Source organism: Ceratotherium simum, chromosome 30, assembly GCF_057802395.1.
Source record: "Ceratotherium simum simum isolate JZ-2026a chromosome 30, ASM5780239v1, whole genome shotgun sequence".
Taxonomy (NCBI): Eukaryota; Metazoa; Chordata; class Mammalia; order Perissodactyla; family Rhinocerotidae; genus Ceratotherium; species Ceratotherium simum.
This window is the reverse complement of record NC_141929.1, coordinates 28669911-28690590: the sequence shown is the minus strand read 5'-3', so window position 1 is coordinate 28690590 and position 20680 is coordinate 28669911. Positions and strand designations below refer to the sequence as shown.

At 53.5% G+C, this 20680-nt stretch overlaps 1 protein-coding gene across 4 annotated transcripts in view; it reads left to right on the top strand.

The window, feature by feature from the left end:
* NLRC5 (NLR family CARD domain containing 5) overlaps window positions 1–20680 on the top strand; it is a 93341-nt gene that overhangs the window by 58134 nt on the left and 14527 nt on the right. For 3 of the 4 annotated variants that reach the window (XM_087420220.1, XM_087420216.1, XM_087420217.1), the window contains exons 21-32: window positions 210–254; window positions 1212–1301; window positions 2181–2264; window positions 5809–5892; window positions 8322–8411; window positions 8583–8645; window positions 11049–11135; window positions 13753–13836; window positions 14663–14752; window positions 15132–15197; window positions 17883–17966; window positions 18053–18136. In XM_087420220.1, the coding sequence (XP_087276346.1) occupies window positions 210–254; window positions 1212–1301; window positions 2181–2264; window positions 5809–5892; window positions 8322–8411; window positions 8583–8645; window positions 11049–11135; window positions 13753–13836; window positions 14663–14752; window positions 15132–15197; window positions 17883–17966; window positions 18053–18136 (951 nt within the window). The remainder of the gene's footprint in view (window positions 1–209; window positions 255–1211; window positions 1302–2180; window positions 2265–5808; window positions 5893–8321; window positions 8412–8582; window positions 8646–11048; window positions 11136–13752; window positions 13837–14662; window positions 14753–15131; window positions 15198–17882; window positions 17967–18052; window positions 18137–20680) is intronic. The other variant, XM_087420218.1, reaches the window with a different exon arrangement.

Sequence of the window (20680 nt, the reverse complement as noted above, 5' to 3'; positions counted from 1 at the left end):
TTGTGAGAATCAAAGGAGATTGCGTCTGTGGTGTGCTTCGTATGTGCCTTAATAAATGTAGCTGTCACCTCATATATTTATTGTCATATTTGCTGAAAAAGAGAGCCACCCTCCAGGCCCCCCTCGACCCGGCCAGTCTGGTCCCTTGTGCCGCCTGGGAAGCGGGCCCTTGGCCCTTTCTCAGACGGCTGCCTCCTCTCTGCCTGCAGCTTTGAGAGCCAACGCGTCATCCTGAGAGGTGACAGAAGAGGCAGGTGAGAAGGGAAAGCTCCCAGGGTTGGGTGGGCTCCCCTCTCCCTCTGGTCCCCATTTCCTACAGGTGCCCATGCCCCCAGACCCATGCTGACCACTGTTAGCCCTCCAGTAACCCACCCACGTCTGGCATGCTAGAATTAATTACCGCTTCTGTAAACGTCACCCCTCCCCACCAACCCCGGCCATATAAATTTGCAGTAATCCGCTGCCTTAGATCTTTTTTGGAAGAAGGTAGTGCAGATGGGAGGGATGGAGGGGACAACAGGTGATGCTCCAGCAGGACAGGTGCCAGCATGTTGCTGCCACGTGGGAGGGTGGAGGGGAGCAGTTGTGTTTCTGCCTCTCGGGGACTTTTGCAGACTTGTGACTTCGTGTGAGTCACCGCCCTTTCACACTCTGAGTATCACATTTGAGAAGCCAGAAACCGTTGGTGCTCTGAGAAAGTTTCCACATCTTTGCAGGAAATAATGAACAGTAGTTCCCCACAGATGTTCCCTGCTGCCCCCTCAGGGCGGGCACCCTGGTCTCACTTGGGAGGCTGGCAAGCGCCAGGGCGGCCTCAGGTGGGGCCAGCGGGCAGAGTGGTCCCAGCTAACATGTCGGGGAGAAGCACTGCCACACCAGCTGGGCTGTCAGAAGCCAGAGGTGGCCCAAGGCCGGGATGGTTTTGCTTCCCAGGCTAGAGTCTCCGTTTCTGGGGACCCTCTGGGTTCTTGAAGCCAAAAGAAGAGAGGTGGTCAGAGAGAGGAGGGGCTCTGTCCTAGCTCCCCACAAACCGCTCAGGTGCTGGACTGCTGGCTTTCTCGCTCTGGCTTCCCTTCCCTGGGCCTCAGTTTCCCCATCTGTACAGTGAGGGGCTTGATTGTCTCAAGGGCCCCTTCCAGCCCCAACTAATGAGTCTAGTCTCCGCTGTGGAGGATTTGAACCTCCCTCTCAAAATGGTCTCTCCACTCCAGGGACCTGTCAGCTGGGGGATCTTTGCCAGAATTCCCGGCTGGAGCCCATTTCTCAGGGTCCGGTCAGCACTGCATCCCCAGGAGCTTCTGGTACTGTCTTATCCACTTCCTGTCTGGGGGTACCCACAGCGGGGGTGAGGGGCCAGGGAGTGAGGAGAGCCTGGGGGGTTGGGGTGGGGATTGGGAGAGAGGAAAGAGTTTGAGAGAAGGGAAAAGAACGGGGGACAAGTATGGGGGTGCTGCTGGGCCCAGCATTCTTCTAAAAGGAAAGATGCCCCATCATTTTCTCTGAAGAAAATGAAAAGAGCTCTCCCAGCTCTGCCCTGAGGGGCTGTGAGACCCGGACTGGGCCCCTCCCCTCTCCGGGCCTCGATTTCCTCACCTAAGAAGAGAGGCACCTAAGTTGTGGCCTGAGCAGGATTATGGGAGTAGGGGTGTCCCAGGCAGGTGGGCCAGCTCGTGCAGAGGCCCTGAGGAGTAAAAGCTGGGCTCTGGGGCGGCATTTCCTTGCAGCCCGAGCCTATATGGGGAGAGGAAGGCGAGTGAGGCCCTGGAAAAGGTGTTTTGGTTTTAGCCTAAGGATAATGGGGAGCCATAGGGGGTTCTCAACACAGGAGAGGCTGGTCAGATTTGCACTGTTAGATAAGACCGGGATGGAGAAGGATTGCAGGATCGAGAGGGGATGCCCAGAGAGTGTTGAAGTGGTCCAGGCGAGTGGTGATGGTGGCCCAGACTCAGGCAGGGGCAGTGGGCAGGACTTAGGGGCTGGAGGAGGGCAGCTGGGCCCCCAGGGGGCCTTTACTGTGGCTGTCAGGGTGGTGGGAACGGGGGCTGTAGGGGAGACTTGGCGGGGAGGGGGGGAGGAGCCTGCAGTGGGGGAGGAGGGTTGTTAGAAGGGGGAGCCCCTGGGGCTGGACAGGGGCCCTGAGCCCTCTCTGACCCCCTGCCCTGCCCACTGTCTGTTTTCAGCCTCAGGGAGTGTCAGCTGGAGCCCCTGAGCCTCCTCCGCCTCTGTGAGACTCTAGAGAAGTGCCCGGGGCCTCTGGAAGTCACGTAAGTAAGGAGGACATAGCCCCAGAGGGCACAAGGTGGGCATCTGCCCGGTGACCTGGGGTGGGGAGGGGTCCTTCCTGGTCCCTTCCCGCCAGACCCCGTAGTCCTACCCCACGGGAGTCCCCTGATGTGTTGGTAGAAGGCTCTTTGCCTCCGAATCGCCCTAGCTTCAGGCACCTCCCCCCGCCACTGAGAGCGGCTGTGCTGAGCCTAGGGCTTCGCCGTCCCCATCCGCTCAGCTCAGGGCACCTGAAGCCCCAGTCCACCCCCTCCACTCCTGCAGCCCCGCCCCGGCGCCCACCTGGGTCTGCCTCCGTGGCTGGAGCCTGTCCCTTCTGAAGGCCCCTCCTCAGGGCATCCCCCGCTCCAGGTCACCAGCTCACCCACCCAGGACACCTGGGTCTGTGACCAGAGCCTGGACTGGGAGTCAGGAGTCCTGGCTCAGCCACCTGCAGGCTGGGGGACTTGGACAGATGGCTGTAACCCCCTGGGCCTCAGCTTTGTCATCCTCAGAGTGGACGGTCAGCCTTCCCTTTCATCGTCACTGTGTTCCAGTAATTACCTTAAAATAAAGAAATCCAAGACAAACCTGCCTCCCCTCAACAGCCCCTTCCCCCCATCAAATCAGTGTTATCTTCTGTCTCCGTGACCTTCTGCTCCTCGTCCGTTTGCAGATTCCATTTTTACTTCTTTGCAGCACAGCCTAGCTGCATCCTACAATTGCACTCCACATCGCGCCCTATGAGTTTTTCCATTTGCTGCCGTCTTTTTCCTGCTTTCTGGCTCCCGTCTCAAATGCCCCTCTGGCCCTTGCAACAGGCTTATCCAGGTTGATCGCCTGGCGTGTGTCCTTCCTGCGTTTCTCCAAATTCAAACACGTGGAGGGAGGGTTGACATTGTTAACAGACACAGCATCTTAGCCGTGACATATCTGCCGCAAGCTTTTGACTCATGACAGTGCCTCGTGGCTTTCCTGGAATATCAAGACACGTGGAGCCGATGAATTTTTTTAAGAAACCATTTATGTTGAGATAGTTTAAGACGCGACTTACAGAAAAGTTGAAAGCTGGTCCAGAGAGTTCCCTCCCCCTGTTGCCCTGGTTGTTAACGTCACTCACGATTGTGGTACCTTTGTCACAAGTAAGAAACCAGCCTTGCTCCACGACTATTAACTATACTCCAGGCTTTGTTCAGATTTCACCAGTTTTTCCACTAATGCCCTTTCTCTGATCCAGAATCCCGTCCAGGACCCCACATTGCATTTAGTTATCACCTCCCCTAACCTCCTCTGGTCCATGACAGTTTCTCCATCTTTCTATGTTGCTCGTGACCTGGACAGTTTTGAGGAGTGCTGGACAGATGTTTTGTGAAATGTCCCTCAATTTGGGTTTGTCTGATGTTTTTCTCTTGGTTAAACCTGGGTGATGGGTTCAGGGGAAGATACCACGGAGGGGAAGTGCCCTTCTCACCCCATCTCAGGGGTGCATGCTGTGGACACGACCTATCACTGTTGATGTTGACCTCGGTCACCTGGCCAAGGTTGTGTTTGTCCAATTTCCCCCCTGTAAAGTTACTTTTTAATTTAAAAAAATGCTTTTATTAGGGAGACTTTCAAGCATATATCAAAGCAGAGAGAATAGTCTAATGGACCCTTAGTTCCCGTCCACCCACGTCAATAGTCATCGCTTCATGGCCCCAACGCGCACACACACGTTATTTTGAAGCAATTCCCAGACACTGTATAATTTCATCTGTAGATATTTCATAGCTAAAAGATAAAAACTCTTTATTTTTTAGCATAACCACGAAACCATGATCAGACCTAAAATATGAATGTTATTTTGTGACATACTAAAATCATCCAACATCCCATCAACATTTAGTTGTCCTTGGTTGTCTCTGTTGTGTTTCTCACACAATGTTTGTGTATTCATGCCTTTTAATACTAACCCTCCACAGTTTGGATGTGCCACAAGTTATTAGCCACCCCTGTCTAGAGTCTAGATGGACATCAGGCTGCTTCCAGGTTTTTCTGTAGTACTGCAGCCAATGCTGCAAAGAGCACTCTTCCGTTTTTTAACTGTTAAGCACCTACTGTATACCAGGCTCTGGGGATATAGGGACACCTGGGACTTGCCCTGAGGCTCATTGTCTGCAGTGGGAGGCTTTGTGTAAACTGCCCGCAGGCCGTGGTGGGTGGTCTGAGCACAGATGGGGGTCTAAGGGCCCCCTCCCTTCTCTGTGGTTGGAGGAAGTGGGATCGTGAGTGTGAAGCACTTTGCCAACTGTAGAGTGCTGGGACCATGCACAGGAATATTGTTACCAAGGTACTTAATAGTCCAGCGATTGGCCAGCTGTGTCCTGGGATTCTGCAAGGGAGGCCAGGGAGGCTGGTGGGGCTCCAGCCCGCTCCCCAAATTCCACCACTGCAGGCCCACTTTGCCTGTGTACATTTTAGTATTCCAGGTGGGACGTTGTAATGGGTAAAAGTACTCTTGCTTAAAAAAAACGTGTAAACCCCGCGTTGACCCAACCAGAGGCCACAGCAGTGTATTTGGTGTCGGGGGGGAAGCCGTGCAGGCACGTGTTGTGGATGGACCACCCCTCAGTGAAGGCCCCTGTTCTGCCTGTGCTCAGCGCCCCAGGCCCAGCCCTGAGATGGAGCGGGCAGAGCTGAGCCTGCAGCCTGGGCGCGGCCAGAGGTTCGGCCGCGAGGCAAGGCTCCCGGCTCCAGGACTGCGGGCCGCCCCGCCCTCTGTCCCCCCAACCAGGGAACAGCGCAGTGGAGCTGGGTCGGGCTCCTGGAGGCCCCAGAGAGGGGAAAGGACAGCCCACAGGGGACATAGGAACAGGGACAGAGGGAAAAAGGGGCAGAAGGAAAATACAGCCCAACGCCTCTGGGGAAGGTGGGACTCCCGGGGGAGGCCATGTAAACCCAGGGCGCTTAGAGACTGGTTGTCCGGTCCTGCGGCCAGAGCAGGCACCAAAGGCTGGGTATCTGGAGTATCTACTAAGCGGACGGGGTTCTGATGAATTATGTGCACAAGTGATCAGCTGGTTGGTCTGGTTTCGACGGTTGATCAAGACCTGAGCTAGCCGGCGTCCCTCCTTTCTGACCTGCTGCCTGAATTTCCACTGCTGTGTTCACGACTGCAGCTAAGGCGGCATTCTCTTCTTAACAAGAGTGTTTGCATAGCACCAATCTTTATGGCCCTCAAAATAATAATCCTGCTAGTCCATGTCGTTTGGGGGAAAAAGTCTACTAGAGCCCTTTGGAAATTCACAATGCACAGCAGCATATTAAAGGCTCTCAGAAGTCCTGCAGCCAAGAAAACTGTTTAATTTGTCTTAACCCAGCATTTTCCAAACTTCTATGACCTTCCTTTTCCTCCAGCCTCAGTGATAACTCAAGGACCCAGCGTTTGGAGCGAATGTTTTGGGCAACCCTGGCTCAGGACCCATCTCCAGAAGGCTCAGGCTGTGAGGCCACATTCCTCACTTTCCACAAGGCTTCCCCACCTCATGCAGATGCTTTGTTTGACAGGTTGTCCTGCGAGGTCCTGAGTGACCAGAGCCTGGAGACCCTGCTGCACCGCTTGTCCCGGCTCCCCCAGCTGAGCCTGCTGCAGTAAGGCTGGTTTCCCCGTCGCCCTGTGCTGGGCAAAGCCGTCCCCTTCCCCTACTCCCTCCTTCTCTTGGGCTCTTTCATCATTTTGCCTAGCACGAGTGGGAGCTCGAGTCTGCTTCCAGCTCTTCCTTAATACTTTATCGACCTTGGGGAGAGTTATTTGACCCCTTTGAGCCTCAGTTTCCTCATCTGACAAATGGGATTAATATTCCCCAACCCCTCCCCCAGGGTTGGGACTCAAACAAGACAGTTGCTCTAAAAGCACCTTGAAGAATGGAAGGCCTGTGACAAATGGGCTGTCATACTTCTCCCCACCCACAGAAACGTCACCTGCTCCTAGAAAGGGACTTTACAGATGTAGGTCGTGTATATGTCACATGCCATCTTTTAAAGGTCACCATCTTACTCCGTGAGAGGGGAATTTAAGCAGCATCCCCCAAAGTATTTAAAACTCTGTTTTCTGTTTCAGCTCAGAGTGGTTAGAATTTAGAAAGGATTTGCTGTAAATATTCTCCTAGCAGGGGGGAAAAGCAGCGGCAGTTGAGATGGAAAAATCCAACAGGAAGTTAAATCACTCGGTTAATAACAGCAGCATAGGTCCCGATGCCCAGGAGCTCTGCAATGCCTGAGACGGCTCACATCACATCCAGGGGCTCGCCTCTCCCTGAGTCCCGTCTGGGAGGGCGGGAGGAGATGTGTGACGTTCCAGAGGTGGGCAAGTGCAACAGGGCTCGTGTCCACGCACGGCACCCACTGTGGTCCCCCCGCCGGGAGAGGACGGGTCAGAAAGGGCTCCTTTGGACACAGAAGGTGGTGGGTGAAAAGGAACAGGTAGGAAACCTCAGACCAGAGAGGGGCTTCTCTCTGCCCGAGTCACACAGCATCAGTTCTCAACTCCTCATCTGTCTTTGGAATGAGGCAGCCAGCCCGACCGTCTATCGCTAGGGCTGATGCTTTATATTATTCAGTCCCTGGTGCTGAGCACTGCTGTGGGCCAGGCACTGTGTGGGGTTCTGAAGACACAGCAGAGAGGGAAAAAAAAAACAACTAGGTCCTTGTCTTCTTGGAGCTTACCTTGTAGAAGGAGCTGTACAAGAAGCAAAGTAAAAGCGAGTAAGATGAGTTCAGACAGAGATAAGGTATTTTTCCAGGTGATGTGGTAGAGGTGACTGGGCAGGTGATTTAGACAATGGTGAGGGTAGTCAGGGAACGCCCCTGAGGAGGGACACTGAGGTGCAACCTGAGGGAAGAAAGGGACCCAGTCTTGTGAAGAGCAAGGAATAGCATTCCACGCAGAGGGAACAGCATATATGAGGTCCTGAGGCATAATTGAGCTGGGTGGGCTCAAGGAACAGCCAGAAGGCCAATGCGGCCAGAGCATAGTGACTGACAGGGAGAGTTGTAGGAGAGGGGGTGGAGAGAAGGACCAGGCCGGGTCACACAGGGCCTGGTCACCATGGGGAGGAGTTTGGGGTTTCGTCCAAGGGAACTTGAAAGGCAGAGGAATGATTTGTGTTTTCCAAAGCTCAGTCTGTCTGCTGGGTAGAGAAGGGATTGGGGGACAGGAGTGGAATGAGAGCAGGGAAGAGGCTGTGCAGGCAGGGTGAGAGGTGGTGGGGGCTGGGAATTGGTGGGGGTGGGGTGGAAGTGGGTGGATTCAGAGTGGATCTTGGGAGTGGAACTGACAAGATAAGCTGATGGAGGGTTTAAGGGGTGAGGGAAATGAAGACACTGAGGATGCCTCCGAGGGCAGGAAGGAACCATCCCACTTTCTCTAAGGCAGTGGTTCACAGCCAGGGGTGATTTGCCCCCGGGAACATTTGACAGTGGAGATATTTTTGGTTGTCATGATAGAGGGGGGTCAGGGAGGCAGGAGAGCGCTACTAATGGCGTCTAATGAGTAGGGTCTGGGATGATGCTGAACATTCGACAGGAAGATCTAGTCCCAAATCTCAGTAGTGCTGAGGCTGGGGAACTATGCTCTAAGAGCCTGCAGCTTCCCACTCCCTGTCAGCAGGGACTCGCCTGTTAGGTCCGTGCTTGAGGGTAGAAACAAGAGTAGTCATAACAACAGCATGGGTATTGTGCTAGGCAGTGCACAAGCTTGATATAGTTAAATCCTCACCATAGAGGAAGGAATACCATGAGTAGTCCTGTTTTCCAGATAAGGAAACTGAGGCACAGAGAGGTTAAGTGACTTGTCCAAGGACACACAGCCAGTAAGCAAAATTAGGGCTCAAACCCGAGTCTGCTTGACCCCAGCCCCTATTTGTCCCTCTTGAGTCCCTGTCTTCTTCCTTGTTGCCTTCCTGACCTGCCAGCCCTCCCCATCCTCCTGTTCCTTGTGCTCTAGTCTATCCCAGTTCCTTGCCCGCTGATCTTGCTTGGCTCCCACTTGCCGACTAGGGCCCCGCCCGTTTCTTTGTCAGGCTGAGCCAGACGGGACTGCCCCCAAGGAGCCCCCTCATGCTGGCCGCCCTCTTCAGCCTGTGCCCACGGGTCCAGAAGGTGGACCTCAGGTGAGCATTCCTCTGGGACAACCAGGCCTAGTCTTGGAGGGTTGTGCCTGGCGTCGGGCGGGTGTCGGGGGGGTGGGATGGAGGTACAGGGACCCAAGTCAGAGGCTCAGCTTCTGGAGGAGGGGTGAGGCTGTGGCCAAGGGCAGCTGACCCGGGCGCTGTCTGCTTCAGGTCCCTGCATCACGCGACCCTGCACTTCAGGTCTAGCGAGGAGCAGGCCGGCGGATGCTGCGGGTAAGTCCCCCGGAACCCTGCCCCGGCAGCCAGTGGGTACTGGGGACCAGCAGACCTGCCTCCCAGACGGCCAGAGCAGAGAACAGACTGCCTGCCGCAGAGCATTCCCCTGCAGGGAGACTTGTTTCCTCCAACATGGAGAAGCAGAGGTCCAGAGAGGGCCGGGCTCCGTCAAGGGCAGACAAGCAGTACACATCAGACTGGACCAGAACTCAGGGGCCTGGTCGGAGGAAAAGGACTTCACAACCCGCCCACCAGGCTTTAAATCCCAGCTCTGCAAGAGCCTGGTGCCCGACCCTCTGCCTCCACAGCTGTAGAAGGGAGACACCATCTTGCAGGGCATTTGCAAGGATTAAATGAGACCATATGTGAAGCATGAGGCACTCACAGACACGAGCATCCCTCGCCTGCTGACTCCTGGACCAGTGCTCTGTGGTTGCTCGGGTGAGGGGGAGGAGATTTTGCGCTGGAGGCAGGATAATGGGCAGGAGGGCAACCTCTAGATGCAGAGACGACATTTCTGCTATTTGATGCCACTGGCTCACTGAGAGACCTCGGACCAGACCCTCTCCTCTCGGCCTCAGCCTCCTCTGCTGGGAAATAACAATAAATAGAATAGCTAATATTTGTTGAGCATCTTCAAGGCGCCATTCTAGGAGCCTCGTGCATAACGCCTCCCATAAGCCCACAGCTGTGCTCACACAGCGGTCAGGGGGCAGCTGGGACGCGGACCCGGGCAGTCCGACAGTGCTCCTGGCCAGGAACAGACAAGCTTTTTCTGTAAAGGGTCAGATTGTAAATATTTGGGTTTTGCAGGCCGTACGGTCTCTGTCGCTGCTCCTCAACCCCACCCTCATGGCCTGAAAGCAGCTCAGACAACACGTAAACCCGTGCGTGTAGCCGCGTGCCGGGAAAACCGTGTTTATGGACACGGAGACCCCAATTTCAAATATTGTTTATGCGTCACGAAATATTATTCTTGTTTTGATTTTTTTTCTCAGCCATTTGAAAGTGGAAAACTCATTCTTAGCTCACAATGCAAAAGCAGGCGGCCGCGATGGTTGTCCAACTCCGGTCCTCGCCCAGCACTAGCCCGGCTCCTGAAAGGCCGTGGTAGTTTCTAAGTCAGCGGTTTCCAAAATGCGGGACATGGATCAGGAAGGGGTGGTTTTTAGGAGGTTGGGCAGGTAGTAGAGTCTTCAACCTCATTGAATCCCTTGGTGGGGTCGTTATTTCCTTTTCAATTCTCTGTCTGATTGCAGCCAAGAGGAAGTCTCAGTTGGGTGTTCACATCTCTTTCACACCTCTCTTCCACTTGCTAAGCTCCCCTTTTTTCTCTCTTTTTGCTGAGGAAGATTGGCCCTGAGCTAACATCTGTGCGCATCCCCCTCTATTTTGTATGTGGGATGCCACCACAGCATGGCTTGATGAGCAGTGTGTAGGTCCGTGCCCGGGATCCGAACCTGTGAACCCTGGGCTGCCAAAGCAGAGCATGCGAACTTAAGCACTGCGCCACCGGGTCGGCCCCACTAAGCTCCCTTTTCAGTAAAGAGAGAGCCCTCAGCAGATGTCAATATCTGGCTCGAATTTAACGATGATATTTTGCTGTCATTTCATGTATTCTTATGTTTATGATCTATTTGTGGCCCTCGATGCCAGTTTTCCATTTGAGTGATACAGGGTTTCCTTTTACAATAAATGCCTTAAATAAACAGAATGAGCTGATTTAAAATGGGAAGTAAGTAATGGTAGAATAGGGAATTTAGGAACATGGAAAAATCATGAAGGAAAGTAACAGCAATCAAAATTTGAGATATTGATTTTAGGTATTTTCTGATTTTAAGATTCTTTTTTATTGGTTGCTGGCTGGTCATAAGCCCTTCATTTACCTTACTGTGTAGTCTCAGTTTAGGCCTTTCAGAGACAGACTTACTATTACTTTTAATTCCAGCATCAGTAGCCCTCTGCAAGAGCAGACATCACCCTTATCCTCCCCGACCCCACCCCACATGTCTATTCATTAAAGTGTCCCCAAGAGCTGTAGGTCTCAAACTTGAGTTCGAATCGGGGTCACCTGGAGAGCCCCGCCCCTAGAGTTGCTGAATCAGTGGGTCTGGGCTGGGTTCCCAGAATTTGCATCTCACCAAGTTCCCAAGCGAAGCTAGTATGTCTGGCTGGTCGGGGACCACACTTTGAGAACCATCTCCTCAGAGGGAGAATGTAGGTGCCAGGTGGGATCCACTGGGAGGGGAGGTGGGGAGTGGTGGATGCTGGGTATTTCCAGAGAATCCAAGCTCGGGTGAGGCCCCACCGGAGCTTGGAGGCCACACCCAAGACGAGCCAGGGCAGAGCGGATCTGAGTGGCTCAAGGCCCCATCCCTGGCTTGTTCCCCACTCCTCCAGCAGGTTCACGGGCTGCGGCCTCAGCCAGGAGCACGTGGAGCCACTGTGCTGGTTGCTGGGCAAGTGTGACGACCTCAGCCATCTGGAGTAAGTTGGGGGAGGAGGAAGAGGGACAGGAGCACAGGAGCAAGGGCCTGGGTGGCGCTGGAGGGGTGTGTGTGTGTGTCTGTGTATGTGGGTGTCTGTGTGTGCACGCGCACTCAACACCTCTCAGGACCAGCTAACCCGTGATGATGCTTGGGACTCTGGGTCACATGGGTAAGGTTTCCTGTACCCATTTAACCTTCCCACCCCCACTCCCGCCATGGGGAGCTCATTCGGGGTGTGCCTTGATCTAATTTGGGGAGCCCTCCAAAAAGGGCCTCAGGAGCCCCTTTGCCTCGTGTTGACCAAGGCAGTGGCACTCTGCTGGCTGATGGGGACTAAAATGAAGTAGCCACTGGTTGGCCTGGCAGGTGGTTAAAAGCCACAAATGCCTCAGCCTGGGGAGGGTCCCGAAGCCAGCTGGGGTGGGGACTTGTGGGCTCTCGTGTTACTGAGAAGTGGCATCTGCATGGCTTACCTTGGGTGCCCAAATAGTGCAGCCGCGACATGGGTAGAATAAAAATAATAATAGCTAACACCTATTCAGTGCCTTCTCCACTGTTCTAAGTGCTCAACATCTTCTTATCCTCCCAACAACACTGGGTGCTACTGTCCCCATTTCATAGATGAGAGATCTGAGGCACAGAGAGTTTAAGGACTTGCCCTAGGTCACACAGCAAGTACAACGCAGAGTCTTTGCCCACAGCTGTTAGGAGTCCAGCTTGGGACCAGTAGGATATAAAGAGAGCTGTAAAGAAAACACAATTTAAATTCCTGTTGTGGGGCCGGCCCTGTGGCGTAGCGGTTAAGTGTGTGTGCTCCACGGCTGGCGGCCCGGGTTCGGATCCCGGGCGCGCACCGACGCACCGCTTGTCAGGCCATGCTGCGGCGGCGTCCCACATAAAGTGGAGGAAGATGGGCACGGATGTTAGCTCAGGGCCAGTCTTCCTCAGCAAAAAAAAGAGGAGGATTGGCATGGATGTTAGCTCAGGGCTGATCTTCCTCACAAAATAAATAAATAAGTAAATTCCTGTTGTGATGTGGCTAGGAAAAGAAATGTGGCTGATGAAAATCCTGTATTTTTTTTAAAGTTTCTCTGGAAAAGCCAAAATAAACAAGCCTCAAAAGTGTCATAATCGGGGACAAAATAAATTCAAAGATGCAGGACAAAACTCAGATATTCCAGGGCACGCTGTTTATATTGTTTCCAAAACTGTAGCTAAAACCGTAAAATGTTACAATGAAGAGAAATAAGAAAATATTCAAGTGCAATTCCAATATTGCACTCCCAAATTAAAAGAAGAGATCTGTTGGGTAAACACATCCTCCTAACAGCTTTCTTTTTCCTCAATTTACTCTTGTTCAGAAATTACAGCTCCCAACAGATGCAGGCCAAGGGCATAGTACAGCTAATTGGTTTTTCTCTAACTTCTGAAACCCTGCTGGAGGCACACGAGCCCTGGGAGTGGTCACCAGATATTGAAGGGGAAGATGAGGACTGGTTAACTGTGGTGCTGGTGAGGGGGATGGTGGTGGGAACAGGGAGCTGTTGTGTGGTGGTGGTGGTGCTAATTCTAGTGGCGATGGAGGTGGTGGTGGTGATGGTTATGGATGTGGCGATGTTGAGTAGCAGTGATGGGATGGTGGTGGTGATGGTGGTGATGACATGGCGATGTTGAGTAGCAGTGATGGGATGGTGGTGGTGATGGTGGTGATGACATGGCGATGTTGAGTAGCAGTGATGGGATGGTGGTGGTGATGGTGGTGATGACATGGCGATGTTGAGTAGCAGTGATGGGATGGTGGTGATGGTGGTGATGACATGGCGATGTTGAGTAGCAGTGATGGGATGGTGGTGGTGATGGTGGTGATGACATGGCGATGTTGAGTAGCAGTGATGGGATGGTGGTGGTGGTGGTGATGACATGGCGATGTTGAGTAGCAGTGATGGGATGGTGGTGGTGATGGTGGTGATGACATGGCGATGTTGAGTAGCAGTGATGGGATGGTGGTGGTGGTGGTTATGGGCGTGGCGATGTTGAGTAGCAGTAATGGGATGGTGGTGGTGATGGTGGTGATGACATGGCGATGTTGAGTAGCAGTGATGGGATGGTGGTGGTGGTGGTGATGACATGGCGATGTTGAGTAGCAGTGATGGGATGGTGGTGGTGGTGGTGATGACATGGCGATGTTGAGTAGCAGTGATGGGATGGTGGTGGTGATGACATGGCGATGTTGAGTAGCAGTGATGGGATGGTGGTGGTGGTGGTGATGACATGGCGATGTTGAGCAGCAGTGATGGGATGGTGGTGGTGGTGGTGATGACATGGCGATGTTGAGCAGCAGTGATGGGATGGTGGTGGTGGTGGTGATGACATGGCGATGTTGAGTAGTAGTGATGGGATGGTGGTGGTGGTGGTGATGACATGGTGATGTTGAGCAGCAGTGATGGGATGGTGGTGGTGGTGATGGTGGGACATTAGTGCAGAGTGTTGGAGGTGATGGTGAAGGTGACAATGACAGTGCTGTGTGGGTAGAGTAGCAGTGATGGTAACTAAAGAGAAGGCACCGGCTGAGGAGGCAAGTGTGACCACCAACAACCTCCTCTCACCTCTCACAGCCTCTCAGCAAACCTGCTGGGTGATGACGGGCTCAGGTGCCTCCTGGAACATCTGCCTCGGGTGCCCATCTCCGGTTCACTTGAGTAAGTGACGAGCAGCCTCAAGGACAGCAAGGAGGAAGACCCCCCTGGGCCAGGAGCGTTAATGGGCTTCTTTTAACGCTCCCTGGAGAACCACAGAGGACACAGCCTGGGGAGAGGGAAGGAGTGATTCTTACCTTGATACTCCACTCCATCTCGGGTCCTATCCTCCTTCCTTCCCTGCCCACCACGGGCAGAGCCGCCACCAGGCACTCAGAAGAGACTGGGACTAAAGCTTGGTGACCCAAGCTGACTCTGGGACAGAGAAGTGACCAGTTTCATCCCTAACCAGCTCATACAGGACCTCAGCTGTCCTGTCCTGGTCCATCCCGTCCCTCAAGCTCCTCTAGCCAAATCTGTGGGACACAGATTTGAAGATGTCCCCACAGCAAAGAGGGTCCCTAGGAAGTCATCGGCACTCGCACTCAACCTCCCCAGTGACCTGGGAGACTGACGGCCAGAGCCAGGCTACAGCCATTGCTGGGCAACTGAGCTTTGCGCTCTGGGCTCTGGGCATCCCTGCTCCCTGGGGGGCTGGAGCTGCCAGCCTGGCCTCATTGACGCCCTGTCCCAGATCACAAGGGCAGCGGGCACAGTGGGTGCAGCTCTGGAGGACTCAGGGTCTGGTGCCTGTCCTGCCCGTGTGGGGGTGGTGCCCCTCTGGCCTCTCTCTGGCCCTCAGTGTCTCCACCCGGAGAATAGACACTTGGATATTGAGGCCTCTCCTCCCGGAGATGACAGCCAGAGGGGAGGAGATGAGGGAGGCTGGGCAGGGCTCCAGTGAGGTGCTGCCCCCTACACCCCAACCTGAACCTCGTTTCTCTTCTAGTCTGAGTCACAACAGCATCTCTCAGGAAAGTGCCCTGTGCCTGGTGGAGATGCTCCCCTCCTGCCCGGGTGTCCAGGAGGCCTCGGTGAAGTAAGGAGATGTTGGCACCACTTGTTGTTGGGCGGGGGGAGGCAACAAGACTCCCACACTTAGCGGCCCTCTGTCTGTATGACTTGAGGCAACCTCTGCCCCTCTCTGAGTCTCAGGGTTCACTGAACATGGGATCAGTTTCCATCCTCTGAGGCCTGTGTACCATGGGGATCAGGGAGGTCACGGGTGGGGAAGGCCTGGTTTTATTGTCCTCACAGAATGAGTTGGGGATCTCCGCTTGTCAATAAGGGCCTTTCCTTCCTTGGCTTGTACTCTCCCTTGCCCCTGTGGGTCCAGCCACCTTGCCTCCTGCGCCACCTGGCACCTGGTCCCTAGGATGCTGGTGGGCCCTGGCTTCCCCACATCCCTCTCTCTGCAGCCTGGGCTCCGAGCAGAGCTTCTGGATTCACTTCTCCCGACAGGAAGAGGCTGGGAAGACACTGAGGTAACTCCTGGTCTGGGGTGACGGGGAGAGGGCAGGGAACGGGGAGAGAGGCTGACCCTGAGGCGGCCTCCAGGCCTCCTTCTTCCCTGGGCCTCTCCTCCTTCACACACCCTGCTCCAAGCTCGCTGCCTGGGTTTGCGTCCCCACACCTGCCCCCACCCCACCCCACCCGTCTCCATGCCACCACACCTGCCCCCACACCACCCCACCCGCCCCCACCCCACCACACCCGCCCCACCCCACCACACCTGCCCCCACCCCACCACACCTGCCCCCATGCCACGACACCTGCCCCGCCCCAGCACACCTGCCCCCACCCCACCACACCTGCCCCCACCCCACCACACCTGCAGTCCTCGGGCCAGTCCTTCCCATCGTATGGGTGCCTCTCAGCCATGTCCGAACTACGAGTCTGGAGGCTTCTGAGTATAGTGGTTAAGAAGAGCTGGACTCTGAGCTACCTGGGGGTAAATCCCGGCTCTACCACTCACCAGCTGTGCCACCTTGGACGAGTGACTTAACCTCTCTGTGTTTCAGCTCCTCATCTGTAAAATGGAAATAACAATAGGACCTGCCCCTTAGGGTTATTGTGAGGATTAAATGAGCTGACATGGCTCATCTGAGTGCTGTATCAGCTGTCGTCGTTGTTACCCCCTAGTGGCCTTGGGCTCTCTCTCTCTCTCTCTCTCAGCCCTACCACCCCTGCCTGGGTCAGCTCCTCTACACGTCTCACTTCAGCTGTGATCACGGCCTCTGAGCTGGTCCACGGCTTCTGGCCAGGCCTCCTCTAACCCGTTCACCCCACGGCACCCGGGGATCTTCCCAGCACGCACATCTGACTAGGCCACTCCACTGCTCTAAGCCCTGCGGGGGCTCCCCTCTGCCCCCAGGAGAAAGTTCAGATTCCTCAGTCTGGTCTTCTCCCTCAGTCTGGTCTGGCTGTCACCTCCCACCACGTTCTTCCTCACCTCCCACACCATACACACACACATGCACACCACACTCACAGCACACCTACACACACCACACACACGCACACCACACACATGCACACACACCACACATACACATACAACACACACACACGCACACACACCACACCACACATACCATACACCCCACAATACACACACCCCACTACACACATATCACACACACACTGCACCACACGCACCACACATCCATCCACAAACACCCAATAGACAACACACACCTACACCACATATCACACACCACACACACATGCACACACACAAACCACATCACATTCACACCACACACACACACCACACACATACACAACAGACACACATGCATACACACCACACCACACATACCATACACCCCCACAATACACACACCCCACACACACCACTACACACATATCACACACACACTGCACCACACACACCCCATATACAACACACGCCTACACCACATATCACACACCACACACACACATGCACACACACAAACCACACCACATTCACACCACACACACACACAACACACACATGTGCACACGCACACCACACATACCATACAGCCCCACAATACACGTACCCACACACACCACTACACACATATCACACACACTGCACCACACACACCACATACACAATACACATACAACACACACAGCACACCACACATACACACACCACCCATATACATACACACAGATACGCACACACCCCATACACAACCCCACACACACAACACACGTCACACACACACCACACACATGCATCCACACATACCCCATACACAACACACACCCACACCACACACACAACACATGTGCACGCACATGTTCAGCCACAAGGGACCTTTGGTCGTTTTTCACCAAGCCGGACATTCTCTTCCCTGCCTTCTCTGAGATAAACTTCTCCCAGTCCTGTAAGCCCCAGCTCGGACGCCAGCCCCCAGAAGCCCCCCGCGGCCCCTGTCCCGAGAGTGAGCCTCCCATGCTGGTGTGCTGGGCGCTCTTCTCAGCCCACCTGGAGAGGACGGTGCTCTGGGGCCTGTCTGCGGGCCACACAGGGCTGGCGCCTGGAGGGCAGGGCCAGAGCAGGAACCCCGGCCCTCCCCCCTCCCCTCCCCTCCCCTCCCACGCCCTCCCCTCCCCTCCCTCCCCCTCCCTCCCCTCCCCTCCCCTCCCTCCCCCTCCCCTCCCTCCCCTCCCCTCCCCTCCCCCCTCCCCTCCTCCCCTCCCCCCTCCCCCTCCCCACCCCCTCCCCTCCCCCTCATCTCCCCACTCCGGGGGAGCCTGGAGTAAAGTAGACTGGAGAGCAGGGGCCTGGTCGGGTCTGGGGTCTGGAGTCAGTCTGACTGGGACTGAATCTGGTTCTGCCCTTGCTTCTCACCAGCGCGGGTCTTGGGTGAGTGGGCCTCTCTGCCTGTCAGTGATGCTATGGGGATTAAAGGAGATGCTGCCTGTGAGGCAGGCAGCTGCTGGCGCATAGTCAGGGCTTCCTCAGTGACACTTCTAGCACTTTTTGGGGGTGGTCTCTCCAAGGAGGCAGGAACCCCCAGAGCAGGAGCCGCATCATTGGCCTTTTCTCAGGCCCTGGTCCTTTGCTCTCAGTGGGGGGACCCCCCACAGGCCCTGGGGGAGACGGGAGGAAGCAGGATGGCAGTCCCGACAGGCCTCACCCAGCTCTCCCCCTCGCCCCCTGCCCTCAGGCTGAGCGAGTGCAGCTTCGGGCCAGAGCACGTGCCCCGACTGGCCACCGGCCTGAGCCAGGCCCCGCAGCTGACAGAGCTCACGTGAGTGACGGGGCCCAGCCCGTGGGGGCAGCCGAGGGGTGGGGCTCCCTGCCACAGCCACCCTGGTAACCGCCCTCTGTCCCCAGGCTGACCCAGTGCTGCCTGGGCCTGGAGCAGCTGACCGTCCTCCTGAGTCTGGTGAGGTGGCCGAAGGGGCTGCTGAGTCTCAGGTATCATCTTCCTGCGTCCCCCTGGGAGGGGGCCGTGACGTGAATAGGGGGGCAGGGGCGGGCACTGCAGTGTGGGTCCCCCCAGGATCGTGGCCCTAGCCATTTCCTACACCCTGGACACAGAGTCAACCCTTCCCATTAGTCCTAGACCCCCTTGGGCACACAGAGAAGCGACCCTCCTCAGGGTGAGGCCTGTGCTTGGGGACTTAAGAAAAAAAGAAAACTCCAGAGGATACCCAGCTGGGGTCAAAAATAACATACAACAAATATCATGTTTGCGTGTTCACTATGATCATTTTAAAACTTTCAGAAAAACAGATAAGATAACAAAAAGTAAAATAGTTTTGAAAACTCACATTCCCATCACCGGAGTTTGACAATTGTTCGTGTTTTTCCGTATTTGCTTCATATTTTTTTTTTTTTGGCTGAAGTATTTTAAAGTAAGTTATAGACCTCATAAAACATCACTCCTAAATATTTCGCCATAGGGCCGGCCCCGTGGCTTAGTGGTTAGGTGCGCGTGCTCTGCTGCTGGTGGCCCGGGTTCGGATCCCGGGCGCGCACCGACGCACCGCTTCTCCGGCCATGCTGAGGCCGCGTCCCACATACAGCAACTAGAAGGATGTGCCACTACCACATACAACTATCTACTGGGGCTTTGGGGGGAAAAAAAATATTTCACCATGGATCTTTAAAAAATAAGAACATTTTCTACATCATCACAGTTAAGTTAGGACACCTACGAAAATCGGTACCAATTCCTTAGTATCATGTGTTACCCCGTCCGATCTAAAATTTCCCATTGTCCCCAAATGGGACAGCTGGCTTGTTGGATCCCGGATCCGGTCAAGGTCCACATTTGCACAGGGCGGTGACGGCTCTTAGACTTATAATCTGTGTCACCCCTCGCTTTCCTCTTTCATGTCGGTGACCTGTTGGCAAAGACTGTCCCACTTTCTGGCTCTGTCTGGTTGCTTTCTCGTGTTGTCACTGAGTTTGTTCCTCTAACCCCGGACTTTCCTGGAACCAGAAGTTAGATCAAAAGGCTCAATGAGGGGCCGGCCCCATGGCTTAGCGGTTAAGTGCGCGCGCTCCGCTGCTGGTGGCCCGGGTTTGGATCCTGGGCGCGCACCGACGCACCGCTTCTCCGGCCATGCTGAGGCCACGTCCCACGTGCAGCAACTAGAGGGATGTGCAGCTACAACTATCTACTGGGGCTTTGGGGGAAAAATAAATAAATGAATAAAATTTTAAAAAAAGGCTCAATGAGATTCGGTTACATATTTGTGTCAAAAAAACTCAATGCGTGGCCAGTGCTGTATGCTTCTCGTGGGAGCCCATGATGAGGCACATAGAGTCTGGTTGTTCCCCAAAATAACATTTTTAATTTAATTAATTTGTAATTTTTTTTAATTAACATAATGTGAAATTTACCATCTTAACCACTGTTAGGCGTACAGTTCAGCAGCATTAAGTACATTCACATTGTTGTGCAACCAAAACTCTTTTCTTCTTGCAAAACTCTGTGCCTTCTCATTCCTCCCTCCCCCAGCCTCTGGCAACAACCCTTCTACTTTCTGTCTCTATGAACATGACTCCTTGAGGAATCTCATCTAAGTGGAACCATACAGTCTTATCTTTGTGTGGTTGGCGTATTTCACTTAGCATAATGTCCTCAGGGTTCATCCATGTTGTAGCATGTGTCACAATTTCCTTTCTATTGAAGGCTGAATAATATTCCACTAAATATATATATATATATAGCACATTCTGTTTATCCATTCATTCATTGATGGACACCTGGGTTGCTTCCATCTTTTGGCTATTGTGGATAACGCTGCTATGAACATGGGTGCACAACTATCTCTTTGTATCTCTGCTGTCAATTCTCTTGGGTATGTACCCAGAATTCCTGGATCATCCAAAATAGCATTTTAAAATAAAACTTTTCTCACTCTAAAAATAATATGTACTCATTGTAGAAACCTGTGGAAAACCCAGAAGAGCAAAGGAAGAAAATAGTGCTTTGAAAAAAAATTCAGTATAACTTTAAAAACAGAAATATTTTAAACAACTCTCTTTTCTCCTGCTTCTAAATTAATGCATGCACATTGTAGAAAGTTCAGAAAATATTGAAAACTAAGGAAGAAATAAAATAAAAACCATCCATGAGAATTCTACCATCTAAACAACTCGCATTATCATTTAACATATTTTCCCCATATCTCTACCTCCCTCTTTCTCTCCATGCTTTTTCCCTCTCCATATATATTTCTCCTTTTTTTAAATACAAAATTGGGATCATGTTTTATATATAGTTTTATTTCCTTATCTTTGCAATGTAATGTTGGGTAGACCTTTTCTTAAATCTAAAGATACTATTTAAATAACATTTTCTGTTTCAATTGTTGAAATAACTGTTAAAACAAGGGTGATGTTGATTTCCTGTTTTATGCTTATGCCTATTGTATAATTTTATAAGTTTTAAAATAAGCAAAAACCAAAAAGCTTCGAGGCCCCCCTGGGCACTTTCCTCCCACCCAC